This window comes from Podarcis muralis, chromosome 6 (genome assembly GCF_964188315.1).
Source record: "Podarcis muralis chromosome 6, rPodMur119.hap1.1, whole genome shotgun sequence".
Lineage (NCBI taxonomy): Eukaryota > Metazoa > Chordata > Lepidosauria > Squamata > Lacertidae > Podarcis > Podarcis muralis.
The window spans coordinates 5,592,335-5,617,273 of NC_135660.1; the positions used below are offsets into that span (position 1 = coordinate 5,592,335).

Genomic DNA, 24,939 nt, shown 5'->3' on the forward strand with positions numbered 1-24,939 from the left:
GCGCGGCATCCGGTCATGTGACCGGCAAGCGGCCTTTGGGACTATGGTTTTCGACGAGCGTCTAGGGGTGGCGCTCTACCTTTAGGCATCTCTATGGTGGAAGCGCGGACGCGGCTTTGAATCTAGAGGTAGGAAAAGGAGAGAGGAGCGCCTTCGTTTTCCGGATGGGCATTTCCTGGTTCACATCGAAAAGCAGGTTTTTTTTAAACGTCCTCAGGGAGAGAGAGAGACGAGGAATCAGTGGGAAATCTGAGGTCTTGACGTGGTGTGAGGGGGCACCAGCATATGTCACCTGAGGGTCTTCTCCATGCACCCTCTCAGAGGGAGCTGGGGAGAGCGGGGCCTTCTCAGTGGTGGCTCCCCTTTATGGAATTCACCTGTGTGTTTGTGTGTAAAACCTGTGTATTTTAGGTTGTTTTATCCTAGTTTTCAGTGTTTGTTTTCCCCCAGTGGCTTAGGGTTTCATTTTTTAAAAAGTGACCCAGAATGCAAATACAGTGGTACCTCAGGTTACGTACTTAATTCATCTGGAGGTCTGTTCTTAACCTGAAACTGTTCTTAACCTGAAGCACCACTTTAGCTAATGGGGCCTCCTGCTGCTGCTGCGCCGCCAGAGCCCGATTTCTGTTCTCATACTGAAGCAAAGTTCTTAACCCGCAAAGGTACTATTTCTGGGTTAGCGGAGTCTGAAGCATATGTAACCTGAAGCTTATGTAACCCGAGGTCCCACTGTATACAATAACAATTCTGTGACAATTCCAACACCACTTTCGGCTGGTTGATGGCACTCGAAAGAGAAGGACTTGCAATCGTCATAGACTATTTTCTGATGCTTGGATACCTGGCCAGTGTACACATTCATGGCAGGGGAGTGGCTAATCCATGTGCCGTCATGGCCCCTATGGCAGCAGGGCATAGCTGGTGGGCACGACCCCATGTATTGCACAATGCAGTTTTCTGTCCAAACAGGCGCATCATACAAAAAATGTGTTCTGTCAAGGAAATGACTTCTTTACAGTGAAACATGAAATTAATATTCCCTATAAAGGGGTCGCAGCCTCGTAGGGAGGACCGAAACCCTCGGAAGAGCACCGTTGGTTAGGCTCCACTCCAGTCGGGAAATGACAAAGACCAACACCAGGATTCAGGAAAGCAAAGTCTGATCTTTATTGAAAGAACGGGGGGGGGGGGGCTGTTGCAACAGGATCCCCCTGTCGCCTTATGAGGCTTTGCCCTTGGGTGGGAAAAATATTGCACCCGGGAAAGGGAAGTGGGAGTTGTTTTACTGCTTTTTCTCCATGACCCTGGGACCCTGGAACACTTGGACACTGGGATACTGGGACACTCCCTCCTCCTAACGTAATTTCTCACTCAGTCACCTCCTCACGTCTTATCAGTGGCCTGTACGGACTTGCCAAAGACTACACACCGCTCCGCCAGGGACTCTGAGTCCCAACGTCTCATTCACTCAAAACATTCACTGGAGTGTCCCCACACGCACATTCAGAAAAACCCATGCACCTCCCCCAATCCCCTTTTTTACCAACACCAACAACCAACCACAACCGGCAGCGCTTAGACTTCGACCGGGGCCCAGCAGCACCTTTACTGCTTCCTTCTGGGCGAAACCAAAACTAGTGGCACTTTTTCTGCCCTACTGGTGGAGCTGATCAAACTCTCTTTGCTCCCACCTATCCCTGTGGAGCCTTACCTTTTTCCTCGAGGTACCTTCTTTCGGCCGTTGCTTTTTCTCCGGTCCTTGCAGTGTCTCCACTCAGGAACGGGTGGCAATTCCTCCCACGAACTTAGCAGGATGTGCACTGGAACTGCGGACACCGATCCGAGCTGTTCACCACAGGGACGCCTTGGACCCAACATCCCTTATCCTCGGGGAATGCTGTTTTTCCCGGCCAACGCACCAAGAAATGTAGCCTTATGAGGCTTTGCCCTCGGGTGGGAAAAATATTGCGCCCAGGAAAGGGAAGTGGGAGTCAACAGACAATCAAGGAATAGTTTCAGAGAAAAAGCTTTATTTCTACCATCCATGAACTGGTAGAAGGAGCAAGTGTGATAACTCACAAAAAGCATGCACGGGTTCACAGAGTATATATTCCCCTTCCTGTTCCCTCCCCTTTCTCCTCCCTCAGGAGTCCTGCCCTGAGTTCCCCTGAGCATGAACAGAAAGCTGTCTTGGGACTATTGGACTCTTGGCACCCTTCCCAGGAAAGGGGAGTGAGAGCCAAGGGGTCGAGGAGCCCTGGTGGTTCAGCATGTCCAAGATGTTGCAACCGAATGAGATAAGATTCAGTTCTCAGGCCTGCTTTGAACAGAGCCTATTCATTTGCTTTTTGAAGCCTTCTTGTACTGATAAAAAGTAACGGTTTGCCTATGCACATCATCTTGTGAGAAAAAGCAGAGGAAAACTTTAGCTGTGGATTTTTAGAAGACAAAAGGAATTTTGGACAGTTTTGAGGCCTGGGGTGATTATTGAGGGGGCGTGACTTTGGGCCTAGGTGGGGTCACCTATCCTCACCTTCCTTCACCCCCTCACGTAACAAGGACGGAGTGAGAACCTCGAACAAAAGAGCTGCCTTGGTTTTTATATCTTTTGGTTTCCATTGTTGTTGTTTAGTCGTTTAGTCGTGTCCGACTCTTCGTGACCCCCTGGACCAGAGCACGCCAGGCACCTCTGTCCTCCACTACCTCCCGCAGTTTGGTCAAACTCATGCTGGTAACCTCGAAAACACTATCCAACCATCTCGTCCTCTGTCGTCCCCTTCTCCTTGTTACCCTCCATCTTTCCCAGCATCAGTGTCTTCTCCAGGGAGTCTTCTCTTCTCATGAGGTGGCCAAAGTACTAGAGCCTCAGCTTCACGATCTGTCCTTCCAGTGAGCACTCAGGGCTGATTTCCTTAAGAATGGATGCGTTTGATCTTCTTGCAGTCCATGGGACTCTCAAGAGTCTCCTCCAGCACCATAACTCAAAAGCATCAATTCTTTGGCGATCAGCCTTCTTTATGGTCCAGCTCTCACTTCCATACATCACTACTGGGAAAACCATGGCTTTAACTATACGGACCTTTGTTGGCAAGGTGATGTCTCTGCTTTTTAAGATGCTGTCTAGGTTACAGATCTATGACAAAGAACAGCGGAGGTGGCAGAAAGTGTGAAGAGAGGATTAACATAAGGTAAGTAGGAGTTTGTAAGATCTTGGGAGGTGTCAATTTTGCTGGAGGGCTGAAATGATATCTGTTGAGCTTTTTATTTATCTTGGATCTGGTTAATGGCTTTTTCCTTTATCTACAGGAAAAACCAGTTATGCAGATCGTGAGGCTGGATGTTCGGGAAATAGTTTCAATGTTAGTGTGAAATCCTGTTCTGCATAGCTATCAATTCAGGTGTGATAATCTCATGTTTGCATACTTATTGGAAAATAAAACTAAGAGCTTGTATTCATGGTATTGTTTGCAGACCCAGTAGATGGCAGTGTGGGTATAAATAAGTTGTTCTTTTATTGATGACTCTTTGGGGGGGGGTGTCCCTTCCAATTCTACAGTTCTACGATCCTATGATTCTGCGTGGTCAACCTTCCAGGGACAGGACCCGACTTGGACATAAGAACATAGGAAGAGCTTCCTGGATCAGGCCAATGGCCCATCTAGTCCAGCATCCTGTTCTTGCAGTGGCCAAGCAGATGTCTGTGGGAAGCCAGCAAGCAGGATCTGACCACAAGAGCCCTCTTCCCTCCTGTGGTTTCCATGAACTTGCATTCAGCAGCAAACTGTGGAGGCAGAGCAGAGCCAACATGGCTAGAGCGTCCATCGATAGCCCTCTCCTCCATGAATTTATCCCATCCTCTTTATAAGCCATTCAGGTTGGGGGCCACCACTGCCTCCTGTGGAAGCTCAAGTCCCACCGTTTCTCTACGTGCTGCGTGAAGAAGGACTGTCATTTATCTGTCCTAAATTATCCAACATTCAGCTTCATTGGAACGAAACTCTGGTGTTACGAGACAGGGAGAAAATCTTCTCTCTATTCCGCTTTCTCTAGGCCAGGCACAAAATATATATATATATATATATATATATATATATATATATTCATTTTTCTTTTTCATTCATCACATACATCTCAAATTCTTAACATTTGCTAGAAAGTGTTATTAATAACATAACTTCAAGCCTAAAGACATAAAAATAACAGTAAATACACCATCATCTTTCACTATCTTCTAAACATTTTCTAATGCTAATAATGTGAATGTTTCTTTGTTTCTGCAAATATAATATGAATGGTTCCCAATCTTTTTCAAAGTCTCTGTTGTCTTTCTCTCTTAGTCTATCTGTCATTTTCGGTATTTCTCCAGTCTTCCAATTTTGTGCAATCAACATTCTTGCTGCTGTAGCGGCACACATAAATAAAGTCCTCATTTCCTTTGGTATGTCTTGACCTAAAATACCTGACAAAAAGGTTTCTGGTTTTTTTACATGTCAGGAACAATTTTATAAGCTTCTTTCGTGTCGCCACTTACTCACCTTTTATCTGAACCAGAGTTTTCCCACACTTGGGTCTCCAGCTCTTTCTGGGCTACAATTCCCATCATCCCTGACCATTGTTCCTGCTAGTGAGGGGTGATGGGAGTTGTTTTCCAAAAACAGCTGGAGACCTAAGTTTGGGAAACCCTGATCTAAACCCGAAAGTCCCAAACGCTGCAACCTTTCTTCATAGGGGAGTCACTCCACCCCCTTGATGACTAACCAGAACCTTCCCCAGAATCTAACCCTGTCTCTTGATCATTGGCCCCACTCCTCCAGCTCAGCCATTCCTTAAGAATGTGTGTGTGTGTGTGTGTGTGTGTGTGAGAGAGAGAGAGAGAGAGAGAGAGAGAGAAGTGAGAGTGAATGTGTCACTTAAGCTGATAGTAGGAATGTTGTAGCTTCACACAATGTGTAATTAACTTGGGGAATTTTTTTACCGCAGGATGTGGCAAGCTCAGTACTTTAGATTTACAAGGGGATCTGAGAGATGAATGGGAGATACGGTTTGTCAGTATTAATGGACAGCTAAATAGAAACTTAACCTCAAAAGTTAGGACCAAGATTCAAATCCTGACTGGGTAACTTTGCTCACTAGTAACATTGAACCACGAGGACGAGATGGTTGGACAGTGTTCTCGAAGCTAGCAGCATGAGTTTGACCAAACTGTGGGAGGCAGTGGAAAACAGGAGTGCCTGGGACAGGTGAGGCTGCTGATCCCTTATTTTGGCTGCTGATCCCTTATTTTCAAATCTGAAAGTTGACAGCTATGGTGCTGGGGCAACTGCCTGTTTCCTCTTCTTCATCCTCCTCCTCCTCCAAGCTCCCAGCCTCCAGTACTTCCCAGCTCCTCTCCTCCTCTGGGGTGTGTCCGGTTTCCCACCACCAGGAGCCAAGATCCAAATCCCTCTGTGGTTTCCCTGGGGGTCCCTTGTCCAGGTGTCCTCCACCATCCCTCCACATCTAGCCTGTCCCTGACAGTGCGATACTGCTTTTAAAAATGTAATGCAGATGGGGCCTATGATAAGTCATTCGGGGGCAAGGTATATTATTATAGGAATGTCACAAATGGGTATGTGAACCTATTAACGGGGGTCCTTGGGTAAAAGAATACCCACCTGGATGAAATTAGGAATATTTGTTTCTTTATTCAATTTATAATACATTGTGGCGAGTTCCTGCTCCCCGCCCCAGTGGAAATCATGACACATGACACAATTATTGAGGTTAATGGGCTAAAAAAGGCCACAACTTTATTGGTTACAGGTGATGAGCGGTATTGGCTTAGACATTGGTCCTAACCGACTATATCCGACTTCAGCCCGTGCGCTTGAAGTCCAGGAAGGGTTAACCACCATTATAATAAATAATAATAATAATACATTTTTATTTATACCCTGCCCTTCCTGGTTCAGGAAACTTCAGGAAACTGAGCTCAGGGCAACTAACAACAAATTTAAAACACTTAATGCTACAGTGGTACCTCAGGTTACATACGCTTCAGGTTACAGTCTCCGCAAACCCAGAAATAGTGCTTCAGGTTAAGAACTTTGCTTCAGGATGAGAACAGAAATGGTGCTCCGGCGGCATGGCAGCAGCAGGAGGCCCCATTAGCTAAAGTGGTGCTTCAGGTTAAGAACAGTTTCAGGTTAAGTACGGACCTCCGGAACCAATTAAGTACTTAACCTGAGGTACCACTGTACCAAGAAAACAGCATAAAATACGGTATAAAGCGTAAATAACAATAAAATCAAAAATCAATTTAGGGGGGAAATCCATCCAATAGACATTAGATGATCACCAGGGCTAGCTGGCTAAATTAGTCCCACTTGGGCCAGCGAGGAGACCAGGGGAGAACCAGCTGTGGGATCCCAGAGCGGGCAATCTTCACAAAAAGGGGAGGGGGAGGGAAGGAAGGAAGGCGAATAAAAGATCAGGCCAGGTTCAAATTGAAAGCCAGGTGGAATAGTTCTGTCTTACTGTCTTAGAGGGAGTCCTGCTGATGCACATCAAATAGGAGCTCCCCTAGGGTCACTGATAGGGGGCGTGCCTTAGGCCCTCACCTCCCTAGGCTTCAGACAGGGCCACGCCTCCCTGAATCCTTTATCGGACCACCCTTCAATATGCGGGGCAGGTGATGGCGTTACCTCCCCTCTTCCAACTACAGAATTATACCAATGCCTAACCACCAATACCCAAAAAGTTGTGACAATTTGCTATGAGCTAGGTGAAAACCAAGTGGCTGATGCCAATTTGCCAAGTGGAAAAATTCCTACCAGGCCCCTCAACGGCGACCAACCAAGGTCCATAGCAAGGTCAAAGGCAAAACCTTATAGGGTGGGAGGGTGGGAAAACAGAACAGCTGAGGAGCGGCAAAGAGGGAGATCCCCGGCCACATCCTGCCTTAAATAGGGCAGGCCACGCCCCCAGAACCAGCCGCTTGGCTGGCCAGGGGGTGACACAGCTGGGAATCCCCCCAATCACGCGGGGGCTGGGCTCCAGCCTCCGCACGCATGGTGGGGCCATGACACCTGCAACCCCACCTCCTTGGAAGGGTGGAAGTGGCTTTCGTTCTCCCAGAGGAGTCCTGGGCAGCAGAAAGCTGTCAACGTTCCCCCTTTTTTAAGGGAAATTCCCTTAATCCGAATAGGATTCCTCGCAAGAAAAGGGAAAAGTTGACAGTTATGGCGGAAACATAACCATCAGTGGCAACATTTAAATATTCTAAATATTCTAAAACCAGTTTAAAACCTGTAGATATGAAAGGGGCAATTCAGCTGTCGGGAAGATAGCCCATCTCTGCAGCCCACCCACCACCGCTCTATGTGCAGAAATAGCCCCCCTTCCCCTCTGGAACTTAGTAAGGAATAGCACAGAGCTTAAAGGGTTGTGGCACCATGGCCAATCCTCCAGTTATAGGCTTGATGCTGACGCTCTTCACTCCTTCTGGAAGCTGTAATTTAAAAGCCCGCAGAAGTTTGGTGAAGACAATGAAGAGTTCGGTCCGCGCCAAGCGCTCCCCCACACAAATGCGATGCCCTGCACGGGGAGGAACATTGAGATCCAGGTTAGTTAGTCAGTCTTGCTTAATCCTCGCTGACCAGGAAAAGGTGACACTATTCCATAAGGCTCACACAGCCATTGTATGTGACACACACAATGTAACATACATTGTGGGGCATCTGCGGGCATTTTTCTGGGCTGGGGTGGGAGAGAGGGCACACTTACCTACTGCAAAGGGCATGAAGGCTTCCTTGCAGAAGAATTTTCCATCTTTGTCCAGGAAGTGATTTGGGTTGAACTGATGAGGCGTCTCCCAGTGGTCAGGGTCATACAAGACAGAAGCTACATCGGGGATGACGACGGTGCCCTGCAAAACCATTAAGTAATGATTATAATCAACTCCTCAGTTCCAATGTATCCACATATGGACAGATCAAAGTAAGATCCTGGACAGATCTGCTTTGGGTGATTTCCTCCCCTTGCTGCTGTGGGTGTCAAGAGAAAGGGGTGCATATTTCCTCCTGCTGGACAGATGATAAGAAATCAGAGTGGGAATGGAATCTTAAGTACAGTGGTACCTTACTTGTTGAACTTAATCCATTCTGGGGTCCGTTTGACTCCCAAAACCACTCAAAAACCAAGGCGCTGCTTCCGCTTGGCTTCAGGAGCTTCCTGCACTCAATCGGAAGCCACGTCAGACGTTCGGCTTCCAAAAAACGTTCGCAAACCGTAACACTCACTTCCGGGTTTGCGGCATTTGGGAGTTGATTTGTTTGGGAGCCGGGGACGTGGGTGGCGCTGTGGGTAAAACCTCAGCACCTAGGACTTGCCGATCGCATGGTCGGCGGTTCGAATCCCCGTGGCGGGGTGCGCTCCCGTCGTTCGGTCCCAGCGCCTGCCAACCTAGCAGTTCGAAAGCACCCCCAGGTGCAAGTAGATAAATAGGGACCGCTTACCAGCGGGAAGGTAAACGGCGTTTCCGTGTGCTGCGCTGGCTCGCCAGATGCAGCTTGTCACGCTGGCCACGTGACCCGGAAGTGTCTGCGGACAGCGCTGGCTCCCGGCCTATAGAGTGAGATGAGCGCACAACCCCAGAGTCTGTCAAGACTGGCCCGTACGGGCAGGGGTACCTTTACCTTTACCTTTTGTTTGGGAGCCAAGCCATTCAACAACCAAGGTACCACTGTACTTCTGTATGATATTTGCATAACTCAAATACGTTGGGTGGTATTTTACTGAGGTTTTCCTCATTTGCCTGCTGAAATTAATGAACACGACCAAGTTAGGTCCGTAAATTTCAATGGGTCTACTTAGTGCTAAGGCCACTCTGAAGCAGAGCCGGGAACCTGTGGCCCTCCAGATGGTCTGGCTTAATATTCCCGCGTTCCATGGGAATTTAAGGTATAACAGAAGGAAGAGAATCGGTATACCTTTTTAAGACGATAGCCTTGCAGGGTTATGTCTGTTGTGCATTCTCTGAAGGACCCAACCAGCAGGACATTGCAGAGGCGCTGGGTCTCATGAATGACGGCATTGGTGTACGGCAACCTCTTCCGATCCTCGTAACAGACCTCTTTGGAAGGATCCAGAACGGCATGTAGCTCCTCCCGGACTTTTTCTGGTGAAATATACACACGTATGCATACAAATCACCATGTCATATCAGATTAGCGGAGGAACCTCTGGCAGTCCTTCGGATAAATTTATACTTGATCCATGTCAGGACTAGGAAACCCCAAAGATCACACTGCCTTCCGTGAAACTTTTTGGGGACCATATCCTAGCCGGGGGTGGGGGTGGGGGGAGGCAGAAGCAAAAGTGCATGGAGCAATGACGGAAAATTTCACTTTTGTGCAGCAGGCTAGTTTCTGCACACATCCCCTGACGCCTCTCCGTCTTCTATCAAGGGAAGGAAGAAGCATGATCAGTCGGTGGCGTAGGGTGAGTTTCTGATGCGCAGGGCATGTGCATGCATGCCCAGAGCAGGCACACATGTGCACGTCGGGGATGGGGTGCGGAGGGTGAACAGAGCCCTCCAGTGCCAATCAATGCCACTGGATTCTGAGAGGGTGCAAGCTGCACCGGGGCTGGGCCTCCTCCTACAGAGACAGGAGAGCATGCGTGGGTGCTGGGCAGGCAGGTGGTGCAACGAGGTCCTTCTTAGTTCCAGTGAGGTGGGGGGGGGGAGCCTGGATGGCCAATGCAGAGCCACGCTCTCCTCTCTCTCTAGGAGAGGAGATGCTGTCCCTGTGCGGCTTGCCTCCTTGCAGGGCACCTAGGAGCGGCGTCAGAGGTCAGTGACAGTGTCGTGTCAAATGAAATGTCTGTGCAGAGGGGGAAAGGGCTGGCTGGTGGGCAGGCAACTTGGGCAGGGGCAGTGTGGGGCCCGTCCCAGCCCCAAAGATCCGGCCCTGGGGCAGCTTGCCTCCCCGCTGGGTGCCTGCGGTGGGGGCACCTGTTTGTGTCCTCTCATCACACCCTCAGAATCACAAGTCTGGGGTCGCCCCCGCCACAGCCCCAGTCAGGCTATGCCAACGATCAGAGTTCAGGAGCACATCTCAGCCAGGCAAAAAGACTGTATTTTTCCGTGTATAATACGCCCCCATGTATAAGACGACCCCTATTTTTTTGGACCGCAACAAAGCTATTTTTTTTTTTGGGGGGGGGAGATTGCCCAGAGTTCTACAGTCTGCCCGCCAATGAAAATTGCACCCATAGCCGCAGCCACCAATCATCTGCATGCTCGTTGCCAAAAGCCCACCTGCACACTCGACACAACCACAGCCAATTGCAGGCACACGGCCATAAATAGCCAGCCCAATTGCACCAGCAGCAGCCAATCGTCAGCAGGTCTTGCCAAAGCAACCAATCACAAGCTCAATCGCCGCTGCCAATCTCCTGCTGGCTGTTGCCACCAATCGCCCATTCCCCCTCTGCTATCCGTGTATTAGACGACCTGCAATTTTTGCCTATTATTACTAAGGAAAAAATATCGTCTTATAGACGGGAAAATACAGTATTTGTGCTATGAAGTGGAAGCTGTGAGCGCTGTGACCAGGTGAGCGCTGTGACCAGGGGAGAGTTCTGAAGGCCAGGTAGCGTTACCTGCAGGGCCACATCCAGCCCCAGGCTTGCAGTTCACCCACCCTGACCAATTGGGTGAGTATGTTAAGGATAAACTAACGTTGATAGTTCAGAGGGAAATTCCCAAGTGTCAAACAGACTATTTATATATGCTACTACTATGGCCCGTGTCTTGTTAGTCTCAAAATGGAATACGAGCGAGGTCCCAACCAAAGAATAATGGCAACTTAAACTGGTGGAATACGCGCAACTTGCAGATTTAACATATAGAATAAGTGAACAAGAAGAATATACATTTGAAGAAGACTGGAAGATGTTTACTGAATATATGGGTGAAAATTGTGTTCATTTGAAAACACTGGTAGCATTAAGATAAATTCAACAGTGTCAATAAGCTTCGATGGATATAACAATGGTTTGCTGAATGGTTTAGTTCATGTTGTAAAATATGCAGGGATGCTTGGTAAGTAAAATGAACCACAGAAAGAGAAGAAGGGAAGTCATTGATTTAAGGTTGTTAAAATGAATATTTCGAAATGCAAATTAGAAATTTTTATTAAAATTATATATGTGTGTGTGTGTGTTAAACGTTAAGAGAAATGGTGGAGGTGGTATATGCGCTGGCGAATTAGGTGCACAGCAACCAGCTTTCAAAACCAACTCTTTGCCTCAGGCTGCAAAGTCCCGCCCCCGCCCCCGCCTGTTCAGCCAGCTTGTGTTTGTGCTCGTGCCGATCTTCCCACACGATGCTTTCTACGTGTAAAACGTATCTGGACTTGTTACGGAGGCCTCACCTTGGATGTCTTGAAAGGCTAGCATGTAGAGGATAGCCCAGAGAAGGGTGACGGAGGTCGTCTCGGTCCCCGCTGCAAAGAAGTCGGTGATGACGTGGATCATGTTTTCCTCGTCAAAGGTGCTGTTGGGGTCGTCTTTACTCTGTTGGTGCCCAAAAGAGTAAGGTCAAAGGGTTTAGTGGCGTTCCGTTCTTTGTGTGGCCCCTGGATAGGGTAGCATTCTGAACTATGCCACAATACAGTGTGAAACAAATGGCAGGTGGGCAGAGAGCAGAGCAGGAGTGGGAGGACATTTCAGCCTGCGGACCGACTTCCCGTCTAGGCAACCTTCTGAAGGACCATGGTAGGTGGGGCCAGAGACAACTCTCAGGACCCTTAACAAAATGCAGCCCCCAGAATTCTTTGAGAAAAGCCATGACTATGTGAGATGGCCTGGAAAGTGTGCAGAGGAGGGCAACTAAGATGATGAAGGATCTAACAGCCAAGCCTTATGAAGAGCAGTTGAAGGAACTGAGTATGGAAAAGAGATGTTCAAATGTTCAAATGTTTTAGGGGCTGTCACAGGCCTGTTTTTTCCTGCTTCTGTTGGAATGAAATCACGACAGACGAGTAGCAGGTGTCATGTGAGAGGTGTCTGCCGGGGCAAGCCCCGGGAACTCTCTTTTATTGAATATTACAAACATTGCCACAGGTGTGCTTGTGGCTGATTGGTTAATACAAACACCAAGCAACTTGTTGCTGATTGGTTAACATAAGTACAAGGCGGGAATTACATATAAACATTAATCACCAATAGATTAAAGGCTGGGAAACGGAGCTGGAACTAGAGAGGCATGAAACCTCCTAATTAAATTATAACTGAAGATTGATATAGCATGACTAAAACAATTACTAATGATTGATCATAACATGAAAGAATATAATAATCGAGTTCCGTAGATGTGGTCAGCTATGCATTGAGAACAGGTCATCATGAACTTAAGATGAACTGAGCAATGAGGGCATGTCTTGGTATTTGGAACAGGTTTGTACAGTGTGTGCAGAAGCAGAGAAAAGATTATAAGCGAGACTTCCCAGAATGCCAGAGAAAAGAAGCAATACTTCCCATAGCAAGACTTCCCAGAATGCCACAGTTATGTGCAGAAAGAGAACTTCCCTTTATGCTTCAGAGTGTAGGACTCGGACCAATGGCTTCAAGTTACAAGAAAGGCGATTCCGACTAAGCATCAGGAAGAACTTTCTGACAGTAAGGCTGGATCTACACTCACCTTTAAAAACGTTGCTAGAACGATATTAGAAAACGTTGAGACAGTCCTGTTTGGTTTCGCTTTGCTTCCTTTCCACGAGGTCTGCCTAAGTTTATGATAGCTAGTTGTTCTGCAGAACCCTCTGGTGTCACATTTTAATAACACATTATTAACATTAAAAAAGAACGTAATATGGCTATGGTTATCAGAACCACTGCTTAACTCTTTTTTAGTGTTAAATGAGCTGTTTGACAGTGGAAATGTCTCCTTTAGGAGGTTGTGGACCCTGCTTCCTTGGAGGCTTTTAAGCAAAGGTTGGATAGCCATCGTTCATAGATGGTTTAGCTGCATTTCTTACATTGCAGGGGGTGGACCAGGTGATCCTCAGGGTCCCTTCCAACTCTTCGATTCTATGATTTACCAGCATTTCCACCATCTCTTCAGATGAGCTCCAGCTGTACAGAAAGCAGCCCCTTACCTTTTCAATCTGATTCAGATAGTAGTCAATTAAATCCTGTGGGTCAATTGGGTCCCTGGTCTTCTCGTGGCTTCTGATCTCGTCCCTTATAATTGCATGCCCTTTCGCCAAGCATTCGAAGGCCTTCTGGTGAGGTCCCGGCAAATGGCGCATCAGCCCAGGGAAAAGATCATATGCCTGGAGATGGAGAGAAAGAGGAGACGATTGGCTATCTGCCCTCGCCGTGTTAATCGTAGCTCTTTGAAGGGCACGCGGGCATACCCTCCGATATTTTGAGTCCCAAAACCACAACACACATCTTCCCGCCCGTACTCCTGTGCAAGTCACTGGACCCACGTGAGATCACGGAGCCCAAAAAATGCACTTCCCCCAGAGCTATGCTTGCACGGTGTGCCAAAGCATGCCTTTTTTGGGCACCACACTGAGATCGGGCCACTTTTCGGGGTGAGAGCTCGGAGCAAAATTGCGCGAGATCGTGACACCCAAAATGGCTGCCCTGCCCTCACGTGAGAAAACGGGGTGTCCCATTTTTTCTGGGACAGTTGTGGGGCATGTGTGGGGGGTAAATTATGGGTCCTTGGGTAATATGCTTATGAGGGATAATTGTCTGAAACTACATTGCTGTTTTTGGAATACTACTGCTCCCCGTCTCTCCTCAGACCCTCGCTTTCTTCTCCTTTCTTGCTTTTATCGTCTCTCTTCCTCGCTTTATGGTTGTTATTATTGCTCTTTGTGTGAAAGTGAAAAAATAAAAACAGTTACAAAAAAAGAGAGAGAGATTATGGGCCTGACATTGTCTTTGAAGCACCAACATTTTAATGAGGGATGCCAAGACGACGTAGCATCACATAAAACTACCCATGGCTGCTAGTCAGCTCTGTCTTCACTGTTGGAGGCTGTGATGCTTCTGAAATGGCAGGTGCTGGAAGCCACAGCAGGGGAGAGGGCTCTTGTGCACAAAAAAAAGGATGCTGGACTAGAGGGACCTTTGGCCTGATCCAGCAGGACTCTTCTTAGGCTCACCCCTTTCCCTTTTCATCCTCACAACAACCATGTGAGTTAGGTTAGGCCAGGCATAGGCACACTCGGCCCTCCAGATTGGAACTACAATTCCCATCATCCCTGACTACTGGTCCTGATAGCTAGGGTTCATGGGAGTTGTAGGCCAAAAACATCTGGAGGGCCAAGTTTGCCTGTGCCTGGGTTAGGCTAAGAGACTGTGTCTAGCTAAATGTTGCCCAATGAATTTTGTGGTTGAATCCTGGTCTTTGAGGCCCTAGTTCAAAACCTTGCAGGATACTTTTGGGAGAAGAAAAAACGAAGGAGTAAACCCTACACAAATCCAGAGTGGCGTCCCTAAGACAGTTGGATGACGCCTTGTTCGCCTCCTTCTGGCAATTCCTGCAGCAAAGATGGTGCCAAACACCTTGCTCTGCTTTCCTTTGGACCACCTCAGTGAGGACAAGAGTGGAGTCCCAGCTACCCTTCTGACACAGCTACCCTTCTGACAGAGCTACCCTTCTGACACAGAACATTCACTTAATTTTGTTTTTCAAAATCTTTCGGAACACGCACAATTCGAAACGGGCTGGGCAAAAAATGGAACATGAAATCGACAGCCTTGACCATCTCTTGGAAGACCTCGTCATCGTAGGAGAAGCGATGCCCGAACACCACGGACGAGATCACGTTGGAGACCGCAGGGAAGATGGCGAGAGCAGGGTTCATGGGCTTCCCTGAAAGGGCAGGTGTGATAAACTGTCATCATTTAACATTCAGACCAACATTTAGACCTGCCTAATATGAAGCCAAATGTTTTCACCTGAGAGGCCAGGAGCAAATCTAGTAGGAGGGGGAGGGCTGGGTCTGCCACGAAAAGTGGCTGCATTCATTATTGCTTTTGTGCTTGTCTTTCATTTCATTCTTTCAGTGTATGATTTTGCCTGACTCAGGGCTGGGAAACTTTTGGCCTGCCACACGTTATTGTACTACAACTCCCATCATTCCTGGCCTTGGTCCATACTTGCTCAGGGTGATGGGAGATGGAGTCACTTCCTGCAGGTAGAAGCATCTCCTCCTCCTCACAGACTGTTCCTTGCCGCATGCTAGAAGAGTGAGACTGAACCCAAAAGTGGCCTTCTCTTTGCAGACGATCCTGCACAAGACCCAGACTAAATCCCTCGGGGCAAGTTAGGTAGGATTGCACCAAGGTTATTTTTGTGTGGTGTTTTTCCAGAGTGCAAGAGCAAATAAACACATCAGTGAAACACTGCACAAAATCAGTCTCAACCCTGGAGCCCTGCCAAGAATCAGGGCAGGAGTTCAGAACTCCTCCTCCAGTCAGCTCCCATTGGAGTCAACACCAAAGGCTCTATGCAAGGAGCAGGCAATGATGTTGCTTCAGCAGCAGCTGTCAGTCAAGTGGGGCCCTAAAGAGTCCTGCAGCCAAGCAATTGCCTCTAGCTCTGCCCTCTTGGAAGGAAGCTGTTGCATTTAAAGAGGCTGTGCTCTGTTTTTTAGTTGTTGGTTCCAAAGGAGCCAGGGAGCCTCTGGTGGCAGCTACAGAGTGTCTTCCTTCATTGAGGGTGATTCTGGAGGGGAGAGGGAAAGGGCAGTCTCCGTGTGGCTTCATGGATCATAGAACTGTAGAATTGGAAGGGGCCCTGAAGGTCACTGCAGATGCAGGAATCTCAACTAAAGCATTTATGAGCTGCATAAATTCCAGCGCTTCAACAGACACAACCTAGGCATGCCTATGCTTTTCAGTCTTACACCCATGAGGCCTAGAAGCTTAAATAGTCACACTAGAAGAAACTGATCCTATAAATGCATTGGGCACTTAAACCTTGCATTTCTGCATTGTTAGCCCCGACCAGAAGTGCTGATCAATTCACAAGCTTGAAACTGCACAGCATTCAGTCTATATAATAATGGTGGTGTTTCTGACCTCCCTCGTTTCGAAATAGTTCAAGGAGATAGTTCGACTCCTGTTGAACGCGGTACTCCACGCCCTTCTTCCCCATGCCTAAATTCCGCAGGGTCGTCAGGCTAAAGCGCCTCTGCTGCTTCCAGATGTGGCCAGTTGCAAACAGAACTCCTGTAAAGCAGATCAGCAATACGTTATAGAAGCATTGGAGTGGGGTGGGGAGAAATGCGTCAAAGAACTGTATATGGTATGCCTTACAGGAAAAAAGTTTGTATGTTTTTAGCTGTTGGTATTTTATCTGGAGGGACACAGGTGGCGCTGTGGGTTAAAGCCTCAGCGCCTAGGACTTGCCGATCGAAAGGTCGGCGGTTCGAATCCCCGCGGCGGGGTGCGCTCCCGTCATTCGGTCCCAGCGCCTGCCAACCTAGCAGTTCGAAAGCACCCCCGGGTGCAAGTAGATAAATAGGGACCGCTTACTGGCGGGAAGGTAAACGGCGTTTCCGTGTGCTGTGCTGGCTCGCCAGATGCAGCTTTGTCACGCTGGCCACGTGACCCGGAAGTGTCTCCGGACAGCGCTGGCCCCCGGCCTCTTGAGTGAGATGAGCGCACAACCCTAGAGTCTGGCAAGACTGGCCCGTATGGGCAGGGGTACCTTTACCTTTACCTTTTATTTTATCTGGATTGCTTTAAATTGTGTGAGCTGCCTTGAGCCCTGGTCCAGGAAAAGGAAGGATATAAACAACAACAACAACAACAACAACAACAACAACAACAACAACAACAACCTGGATAAGCCAGAGATGGAGCCTAGGATTTTCAATGGGCAATCCAAGTGCTGTGCAATTGAGCCACAGACAATCCTTCACCCAACTCTAGTTGTGTGTTCATTATGCATAGCTGGCAGGGCAAAATGTGAAGGGAAGTGGAAGGCATATGTGCAGCTTATTCCAATTATTATTTTTATTTATTTTACATCCATACACAAATTTGGTACATAAAGGTAAAAAGGTTACATAAAGGTAAAAAGGCCCGTACGGGCCAGTCTTGACAGACTCTAGGGTTGTGCGCCCATCTCACTCAAGAGGCCGGGGGCCAGCGCTGTCCGGAGACACTTCCGGGTCACGTGGCCAGCGTGACATCGCTGCTCTGGCGAGCCAGAGCCGCACACGGAAACACCGTTTACCTTCCCGCTAGCAAGCGGTCCCTATTTATCTACTTGCACCCAGGAGTGCTTTCGAACTGCTAGGTTGGCAGGCGCTGGGACCGAACAACGGGAGCGCACCCCGCCGCGGGGATTCGAACCGCCGACCTTTCGATCGGCAAGCCCTAGGCGCTGAGGCTTTTACCCACAGCGCCACCCGCGTCCCATTTTGGTACATGTACAGCCTTAAATAATTATACCATTAAATATGGATTAAAACTTGTATTTGTACATGCTCTTTTCTTATAATTTCTAACTAAACAAAAATAAACCAAAGTAAAAAAAAAATCCAATAAACTAAATTCCAATAAACTAAATTATATGAAAACAGACGTCATTTTCCAATGTAAGTTACCTTTACGACATTGAATGTACTTATACTTCTTACCTTACTCTTACTATAGTTTCTAGTACTTTCTTATAACATATCATACCGTTTTTCCGTGCTTAGTAGTATTTAATTTACACAAGGGTTATTCAAACACTGCCATAGATGTTATGTCGTTGTTATATTTTTGTAGGTATTTCTTGAACACATCCCATTTTTGCGTGAATGATTGTTTTGCATTTCCCCTTTATCTGTCAATTGAGCCAATTCTACATAGTCTAATAACTTGTTCTGCCATTCCCTCACTGTTGGTACTGTTTCCCCTTTCCAGTTTGATGCAATTAATAACCGGGCAGTGGCTGTTGCATATAAAAAGATTTCTCTTATATTTTTTGGGATATCACTGCCTAAAATTCCAAGTAGAAATGCCTCTGGTGTGTGCAGCTCATTCCTATTGAGGAAGTATGGATGGATGCCATTTGGATCCACTGGGTATGAATTTTGATGGTGTGTGCGCTTGTATGTAGAAGCTCATCCACATTCTGCCATGGCTACTCGAATATCTGCCAGGAGCCACTCATGCACTGTGGATTTTTGAAGGGGTCAGTTACTGAGAACATTTGTGGGTGCCACAGGAGGTACTCGTGGACACCCCAATGCCTGCAGGTGTCACAGCGGGGTCCTCTGGAGTAGCAGATTCTGAGCTAGGTGGACTCATATTTTTACTTTGTAGAAAATAGCATCCTATATCCCCACATCATATGCAAAAACAAGAGGGCCTGGAAATAGACTGATTTCTGATTTCTGATTTGTCCATTTCAATTTGTCCATTTCTGATTTGTCCATTTCAATATGCAGTGGTACCTCGGGTTACAGACACCTCGGGTTGCAGACGCTTCAGGTTACAGACTCCTCTAACCCAGAAATAGTACCTCGGGTTAAGAACTTTGCTACAGGATGAGAACAGAAATCGCACCCTGGCAGCGTAGTGGCAGCGGGAGGACTCATTAGCTAAAGTGGTACCTCAGGTTAAGAACGGTTTCAGGTTAAGAACGGTACCACTAGTTACGCAGGTCCGGCTTACCAAACACAATGCGTTCCCTGGAAATCATTTGTTAGGCAAGTGTTCGCATAATGAGTCCACAATTTCTATTGATTCCTATGGGAACATTTCTAAATGGGGATTTGATTGATTACCCCCCCTCCATGGTTTGTTCCTAGGAATTGCTGCAACCAACTCGCAAAAGAGAGACAAAGGGGAAATTTATTTGTCTGGACTCCCTCCATCCCTGCATGGTTTCTGCCTGAAATTGGCTGTTACCATCTAACGAAACACAAGCAAGCAATGAAGTAAGGAAGTGGGCAAACTCTGGCTGTTTGGATATCTGAATCTGTGGAGGTAATAATTTTGTACATTCAGATAAGTGAATTTTCACATGGCGAGCGGATCGACAGCGGAACCTGCATGTATTGGGAATTCAATTAACATTTTCGATGGACATTGGCTTTTTTCTGTATCCCCCCCCCCCCCCGCCATTTGAGTGCATTTTGTTGCATTTGATCAAGGTAGAGCCCAGAAATCTCAACACTCTTAAACAGTAAGGAGGTTGACTTACCTTTTCCCTTCATTGTATCAATCACGAAAGGGGTCATGGGCCGGCCCGTCATCTGTTCGGAATGCGTGATCAGCGCCTCTTTCACAGCATCGAACCCATTCAGGAGAATCATGGGTTTGTGTCCCACCCACATGGTGAAGATCCTCCCATAATCCTTTGATATCTGCAATTTAGGCAAATAAAATAAAATAACTTTTCTTGCAATTATTTATTTAATATTTTTTTTTGAAACAACTTTGTAGGCAACTCTAGCAAAAGCAACTTCCTCCCAATATGCTTTGCTGCCTGAAATGAACAACAAGTTGGCACCTCCTTCCCGTTCCACATACTGTCAAAACGCAAACAGGCAGTAAATCACACAGTTCAGAGTTTGCTCTTCACAGTATTAGCAAAAACACAATTTCCGCAGACTTGGCCGAGTGTCAGGCCTAATGGGCAGAGCAGCTCGTTCTCTGTGATCTTAACTCCATGAAAATCCGTTGCTGAGACTGAAAGTCCTCGGCTCCTCGCAGTCGTCTGTCCCCTCTTCTCCAGTGCTTTCTCCAAGCAATCTGAAATTGTGCCTGTGTGAAGCCAACCTCTCCTCCGCCATTTTGATGCTTTTTCTGGTTCTGGGAGTCAAGGGGGGCGGGGAGCATGTCACAACGGGGGTGGGGGGAGATACCCGCGACTCTTCACCAGGCTGATTCATCTCTGCCTCTTGGACTCTCCTGCTTCAGCTTCTGCCTCCAATTCTGGACTTCTCTCTGCCACCAACTCTCCCTGCTCACTAAGCCCTGTTACCTCCTCAGCTTCTGACACCTCCCCTACCCTCTCCTCCCTCTAACCATCCATCATCCCACCATTGCTCCCTGGACTCTGAGCCGCCAACCCCAGCTGGTTCCTCCCACCATTCCTCTGCATCCAACCAGTCCATGGCACATACAAAAGCTGACTGGACTGGTAGCTGAACCTTACTTCAGCGCTGCTGCTGGAGCATCCTCCTTCTCCATACCTAAGGGTATCTTAGGGACCACCTGGACCCTTAAATCCCAGCTGAATCACTGAGATCATCTGCAGGAATGTTGTTGGTTGTCCCCTGAGTTGGTGAGGCTCATTTGACGTCAATGCAAAATAGAGGGTGGAATTCAACATTGCATTCTTCCACTTGTTCCATCTGTCAAAGCCTTTCAGCTTGCCAGGTGGAACAATCCCCCTTCTCCCCCCACCCGGTGCTGTTCTAGGGGGTTCTACCAACCATCCATAGCAATTGGGGGGGTGCATGGGATGCAGAGAGGGAGAAAGCCACATTTTGCAAGTGTAGTTCCTCACACAGGGCTTCCATTGACAGGCCTAGTTGGCTAAATCCTCCTCTAACCCGAGACCTTAGTGTCACTGGTCCAGTCCTGTGGAATGTTCTGCAAATAGACACTCAAGAAGTCATGTTCTGAGACTTTTATTTACCACCAGACATGCAGGAAAGTGGGAAAACAGACACCCATAAAACTGAATGCAGCCCATCAGCTAAGTACAGGGGCATATTTTTCAGCCACATTTGCTTGTGGGGAATTTTCTGGGAGGTCTCATGCCATTGGTGGTTTGGTCCAGAGTTTAAAGAGGGCCACTCAACTAGGGATGTCAGAGAATTCCAATAAAGGCGAAATGAGAGTGGAAATTTCCCATGCCGGTTTATTCATCCTATATATACAATTTAATAATGTTTTATTATGCCTACGCCCCTTGACCAATGACTTTATTTAAATCATCATTGGACTGGATCAGGAGTGTAAGGGAGCAACTCAGAGTAAGAAGATGAACAGCTGCCAATAAAATCTGGCAAGAGGCTGCATTTGTGAAAAGTTTTTGGTTTTTTAACTGCGCGCCGAGGAAAAACCCCAGAGTGGAATTTTAATGGCAGAGATTGGGCGTGTTGTCTGGGAGTTATTTATAGCAGCAGCCTATATGCAAGTTGGTGGACGGTGGAAGGTATGAGATCAAAGGAATAAAGTGTGATTTTGTAAACATAGAAGCGAAGCGAACAAAGGAGGATGGCAATTAACTCTCCCAGCACACCAGGTCTGAGAACAACATTTATGAAGGACTACTCATGTGAAATGGATTTTATATTTATGAAAAACAACAGAGGTGCAGCTGTAAGGAAACAAGAAGGCCAGCTGTGAGAATGGACTAACATCAAGAGAAGGATAAAGAGGAGATTTAAGAAGAATGAAGTGGCTACATGAGGAAGAAATGGACATAAATTTGCAACAGGAGCGGGAAACCTGATTTTTTAATATAAGAAATTGTATTAAATTAATGTAGACTGATTTGTAATCATTTGGAAAACCGATAGAAAATAATAATAATGGAATTCTTCCTTGGCACACGGTTAAAAGCAAAATCTTTTCTCAAACTTGGCCTCTTGCCAGATCCATTCGGCAGCCGTTCATTCTTCTTGCTCTGTATTGCTCCCTCACACTCCTGTTTGAATCCAAAGGCAATTTTAAATAAAGTCCCTTCAACCTTAGCTGAGGGGGGGGGGCAGTGTTGAGATTTGTGAGAAACTGCAGCTTTGAAGTGGACAATTAGTGAGTTGGCAAGAAGCCAAGTTAAGCAAGAGTACGTGAGAAAGTCTGGCTAAAAGTTTTCCCTTATAAACAGTATGACACGGCAGTTTGATGTTGAAGTTCAGAGGTTGGTGTGTAGAGTTTGAATTGAGTCTGTGTATATAGTAACTTGTACAAAGCTGTGCTATACTTGGTATATAATAAAAGCAAATACAAATTGTTACTGTTCAGCAAGTTATGTTCCTGAGATGTCATCCTGGACTACAGGGACTAAGCAGCAGGTAGCAGAGAGTTTTGGTTGAGATCCATCAACAGGTCACAATGCACAGGTTATGGTGTCCAAGTTGCGGAGTCCAGGTTGCGGAGCCTTGCTTGTTTGCCAGGTGCTAGCCAAGTCGTGGACGCAAGGGTCGGAAGTCTCCCAGATTCCTAGCAAAGGAGTTGGTGAGGACATGCCGGTGGTGATCATTGGCAGAGTGTCGTGGAGTCGATGCTAAGAGCTGATCGACAGCAGACCTGAGTCTACAGGATGGCTGGATGCCAACTTTCAAGTTCTGCCTTTCAAGTTGGCAGACACGGGCTTGAGTGGCACAGCGGAATGCAGTGAACTCCCCAGACCACACTGGGGAGCATTGCCACGATTTTTGCCTCATAAATCCTGGTTTTCCTGCCTGTGGAGGGCAGCAGGGAGTGATCGCCATTGACTCGTGACGTAGCAGGTAAGAATTACCACAACCCACAGATGCCAGAGGTTCTCCTCCTCTGGACTAGTCTTGCAACCAATATGTCCCTTTGGTTTCAGATAGTACATGGGCAGGCGGGTCTAAAAAGCCTGGGACACAATTTTTCATGGCCCACTAGCAGCTATGGTGGTTCATTGACTGGAATTAATGTATTTAGTATTAACTCTGGAGGTGTATATTCAACTTTGACCAAACTACGCACCCTAGAGCAAAATATACATCAGAATTAAACACCGCCCGCCCCCGCCCCATCATAGAACCATAGAATCATGGACTTGTGGAATTGGAAGCATCTTCAAAGGTCATATTGTCCACCTCTGCAAATATAACCATAAAACTGTCATCGTCCCTTACTTGATTTAAGAGCATCAAACATGAAAGAAAAGAACATGCTCAGAGTGTACTTCATGTTTCAGAGACAGAAACACCCCTCCCACTATATATAGGGTTCATGATTCACACTGTCACTAAAGAAAACAATTATAGGTAAACTGTCTCATCTGGGCCCAGGTATTACTTATAATCGAGTACAAGAAGTATCAGCCACAGCAACAAGTGTATTATGTAAGCAATGTATGGGAAATGGTGTGTCCTGCCCAAATTGTTTCTTCTTCTTCTTCTTCTTCTTCTTCTTCTTCTTCTTCTTCTTCTTCTTCTTCTTCTTCATTTTATTATTTATACCCTGCCCACCTTACTGGGTTGCCTCAGCCACTCTGGGCAGCTTCCAACACAGTATATAAACATAATAAAATATCAGTTATTAAAAGCTTCCCAATACATGGCTGCCTTCAGATGTCTTCTAAAAGCTGTATAGTTATTTATCTCCTTGACATCTGATGGAAGGGCATTCAAAAGGGTGTGTTTAATATTTTGTCAGGAGGCTTCCAGAGTGGCTGGGGCAACCCAGTGAGGTGGGCAGCATAGAAATAATAATAATAATAATAATAATAATAATAATAATAATAATAATAATAATAATGGAGGGGGTTCACATGAACACCACATCTTCCTGGCTGCAAAAATGTTGGGGAGACGTACTCTTCTCTCAGTAAAACATAAACAAAAACCTGTCTCATTTACAAGAAGCATCAACAATTATTTGCTTGAGACTTCTAAATACATACCTTCTTGAGCATTTCATTTTTTTCATTTCACTTTTAATTTGCATGCTGCCTTTCTATATTGCTTTACACAAGTTGGTTTACAAGCAGAAGAAACCACAATTTATACAACGAAGGTGATACACCAGGGGTCGTTTAACTGGCCCATGGACACCCGCTGCCCGCTCAGGGACCCCTGCCGCCCGCTCGGCCGACTCCCGTGCGCTGTTCTAACCCATCTTTATTTGTTACAAGTCGCCAAAGTATTCTGACCCCCTTCCCTTCTGCTGCTGCAATCTTAAATAAGTTTCATTTCAACAATATGGCAAATCACGCCAGCAAAAATAAATACCTTGGTGTATGTTTCCTGGTTGAGTCTCAAGTCCAAGCGCCACAGACCTCCAATGATGGGAAAGGGGGTTGGCCCAGGTGGGTACTGCCGACTCAGCCATTGCAGTTTTAGGAACTGCACGATCAGGAGAGTTACAATGGCAATGGCAATGAGCCCGCTCACTCCCAACATTGCCCTGCTTGCTTTATCCCTCGGTTTTAGGATCAGCTTGTGCCTTTGAATGGTCTGGAAACATCTGCTTCCTTCTTCATCTTCAAGGCTGCCTGACAGTTTTTGTGAAGGCTGCCTCAGCTTCCTCATTTGTTACTGCATGGTGGCAATTAGATAAGGAGGTAATAATCATGTTGAAATTGTCATCAATATGATGATTTAATAACAGGGTGAGGAGATTGTGGGGGAACAGGCCGTGCTCTTTCTTCATGACAAAGGGCCTCTCCCTGGTCTTGCAACTATTGCATTAAGGCCGTGCTGCAATAGCATCCAGCTAGAACTAGCTGCATCCAATCATTCGGAGCAGGCATGCAGAACCTGTGGCCCTCCAGAGGTTGTTGGACCACCTGGTGGAGTGTGACATCGGAAGCTGGAGTGTGACATCAGAAGGAGACCAAGGCATTTGGAAACTATGCAATAAGGAGTGAGGCAACAGGAGCTGTAGCAAGATGAAGAGGACAGGGTAGTTCTAGATGACATGTAGATGACATAATCCTAGTCTTGCGCTACTGCTAAGCAACTTAGGCACCACCTATAAGCAGAAAGTGTTCATTCATTCCTGCTCTCAAAACAATGTTACAAAAGTTGGGTGCCACCCCCTCTCTCTGCCAAGCTGTGGCAGGGTTCCAATGGGTTCCAGTCTGTGTTCCTTTGGAGAATTGAGATATGGTGGAGCATGCCCTAGCTTTACGAAATATGGTTTATTCGCCTATTTATACCTTCTGTCTGCATGGAGGGGGTCCAGATCTTACAGTATGGTCATTTCAAGAGGGGC

The 24,939-nt window shown here is 47.0% G+C and overlaps 1 protein-coding gene and 1 long non-coding RNA gene across 3 annotated transcripts; one reads left to right on the top strand and one right to left on the bottom strand.

Annotated features, from left to right (window-relative positions):
* On the top strand, positions 1–3,568 carry LOC114598102 (uncharacterized). 2 transcript variants are annotated; one of them, XR_003706966.2, is made up of 4 exons: positions 1–128; positions 3,132–3,188; positions 3,307–3,359; positions 3,472–3,568. It is a non-coding gene; the product is annotated as an uncharacterized LOC114598102 (long non-coding RNA). The 2 variants fall into 2 exon arrangements; XR_013393095.1 differs by lacking the exon at positions 3,472–3,568 and having other exon boundaries at positions 3,307–3,452.
* A 2,219-nt stretch (positions 3,569–5,787) lies between these two features.
* On the bottom strand, positions 5,788–24,240 carry LOC114598098 (cytochrome P450 2J5-like). Its single transcript, XM_028731780.2, has 9 exons — positions 23,955–24,240; positions 19,214–19,376; positions 16,090–16,239; positions 14,718–14,878; positions 13,143–13,319; positions 11,418–11,559; positions 8,970–9,157; positions 7,765–7,906; positions 5,788–7,575 (listed from the first exon to the last, which is right to left on the bottom strand). Exons 1-9 carry the CDS (start codon positions 24,123–24,125, stop codon positions 7,394–7,396), a joined length of 1,476 nt encoding a protein of 491 aa, XP_028587613.2. The 5' UTR covers positions 24,126–24,240; the 3' UTR covers positions 5,788–7,393.
* Positions 24,241–24,939: the final 699 nt, after the last annotated feature.

Excerpts from the sequence above, each read along its gene's own strand:
- LOC114598098 (XM_028731780.2), bottom strand. The coding sequence starts at position 24,125 with ATGTTGGGAGTGAGCGGGCTCATTGCCATTGCCATTGTAACTCTCCTG. Across the intron at positions 11,560-13,142 it reads ATCTGAATCAGATTGAAAAG|AGTAAAGACGACCCCAACAG; the intron begins GTAAGGGGCTGC and ends GGGCACCAACAG. Across the intron at positions 9,158-11,417 it reads AGCCTTTCAAGACATCCAAG|AAAAAGTCCGGGAGGAGCTA; the intron begins GTGAGGCCTCCG and ends ATATTTCACCAG.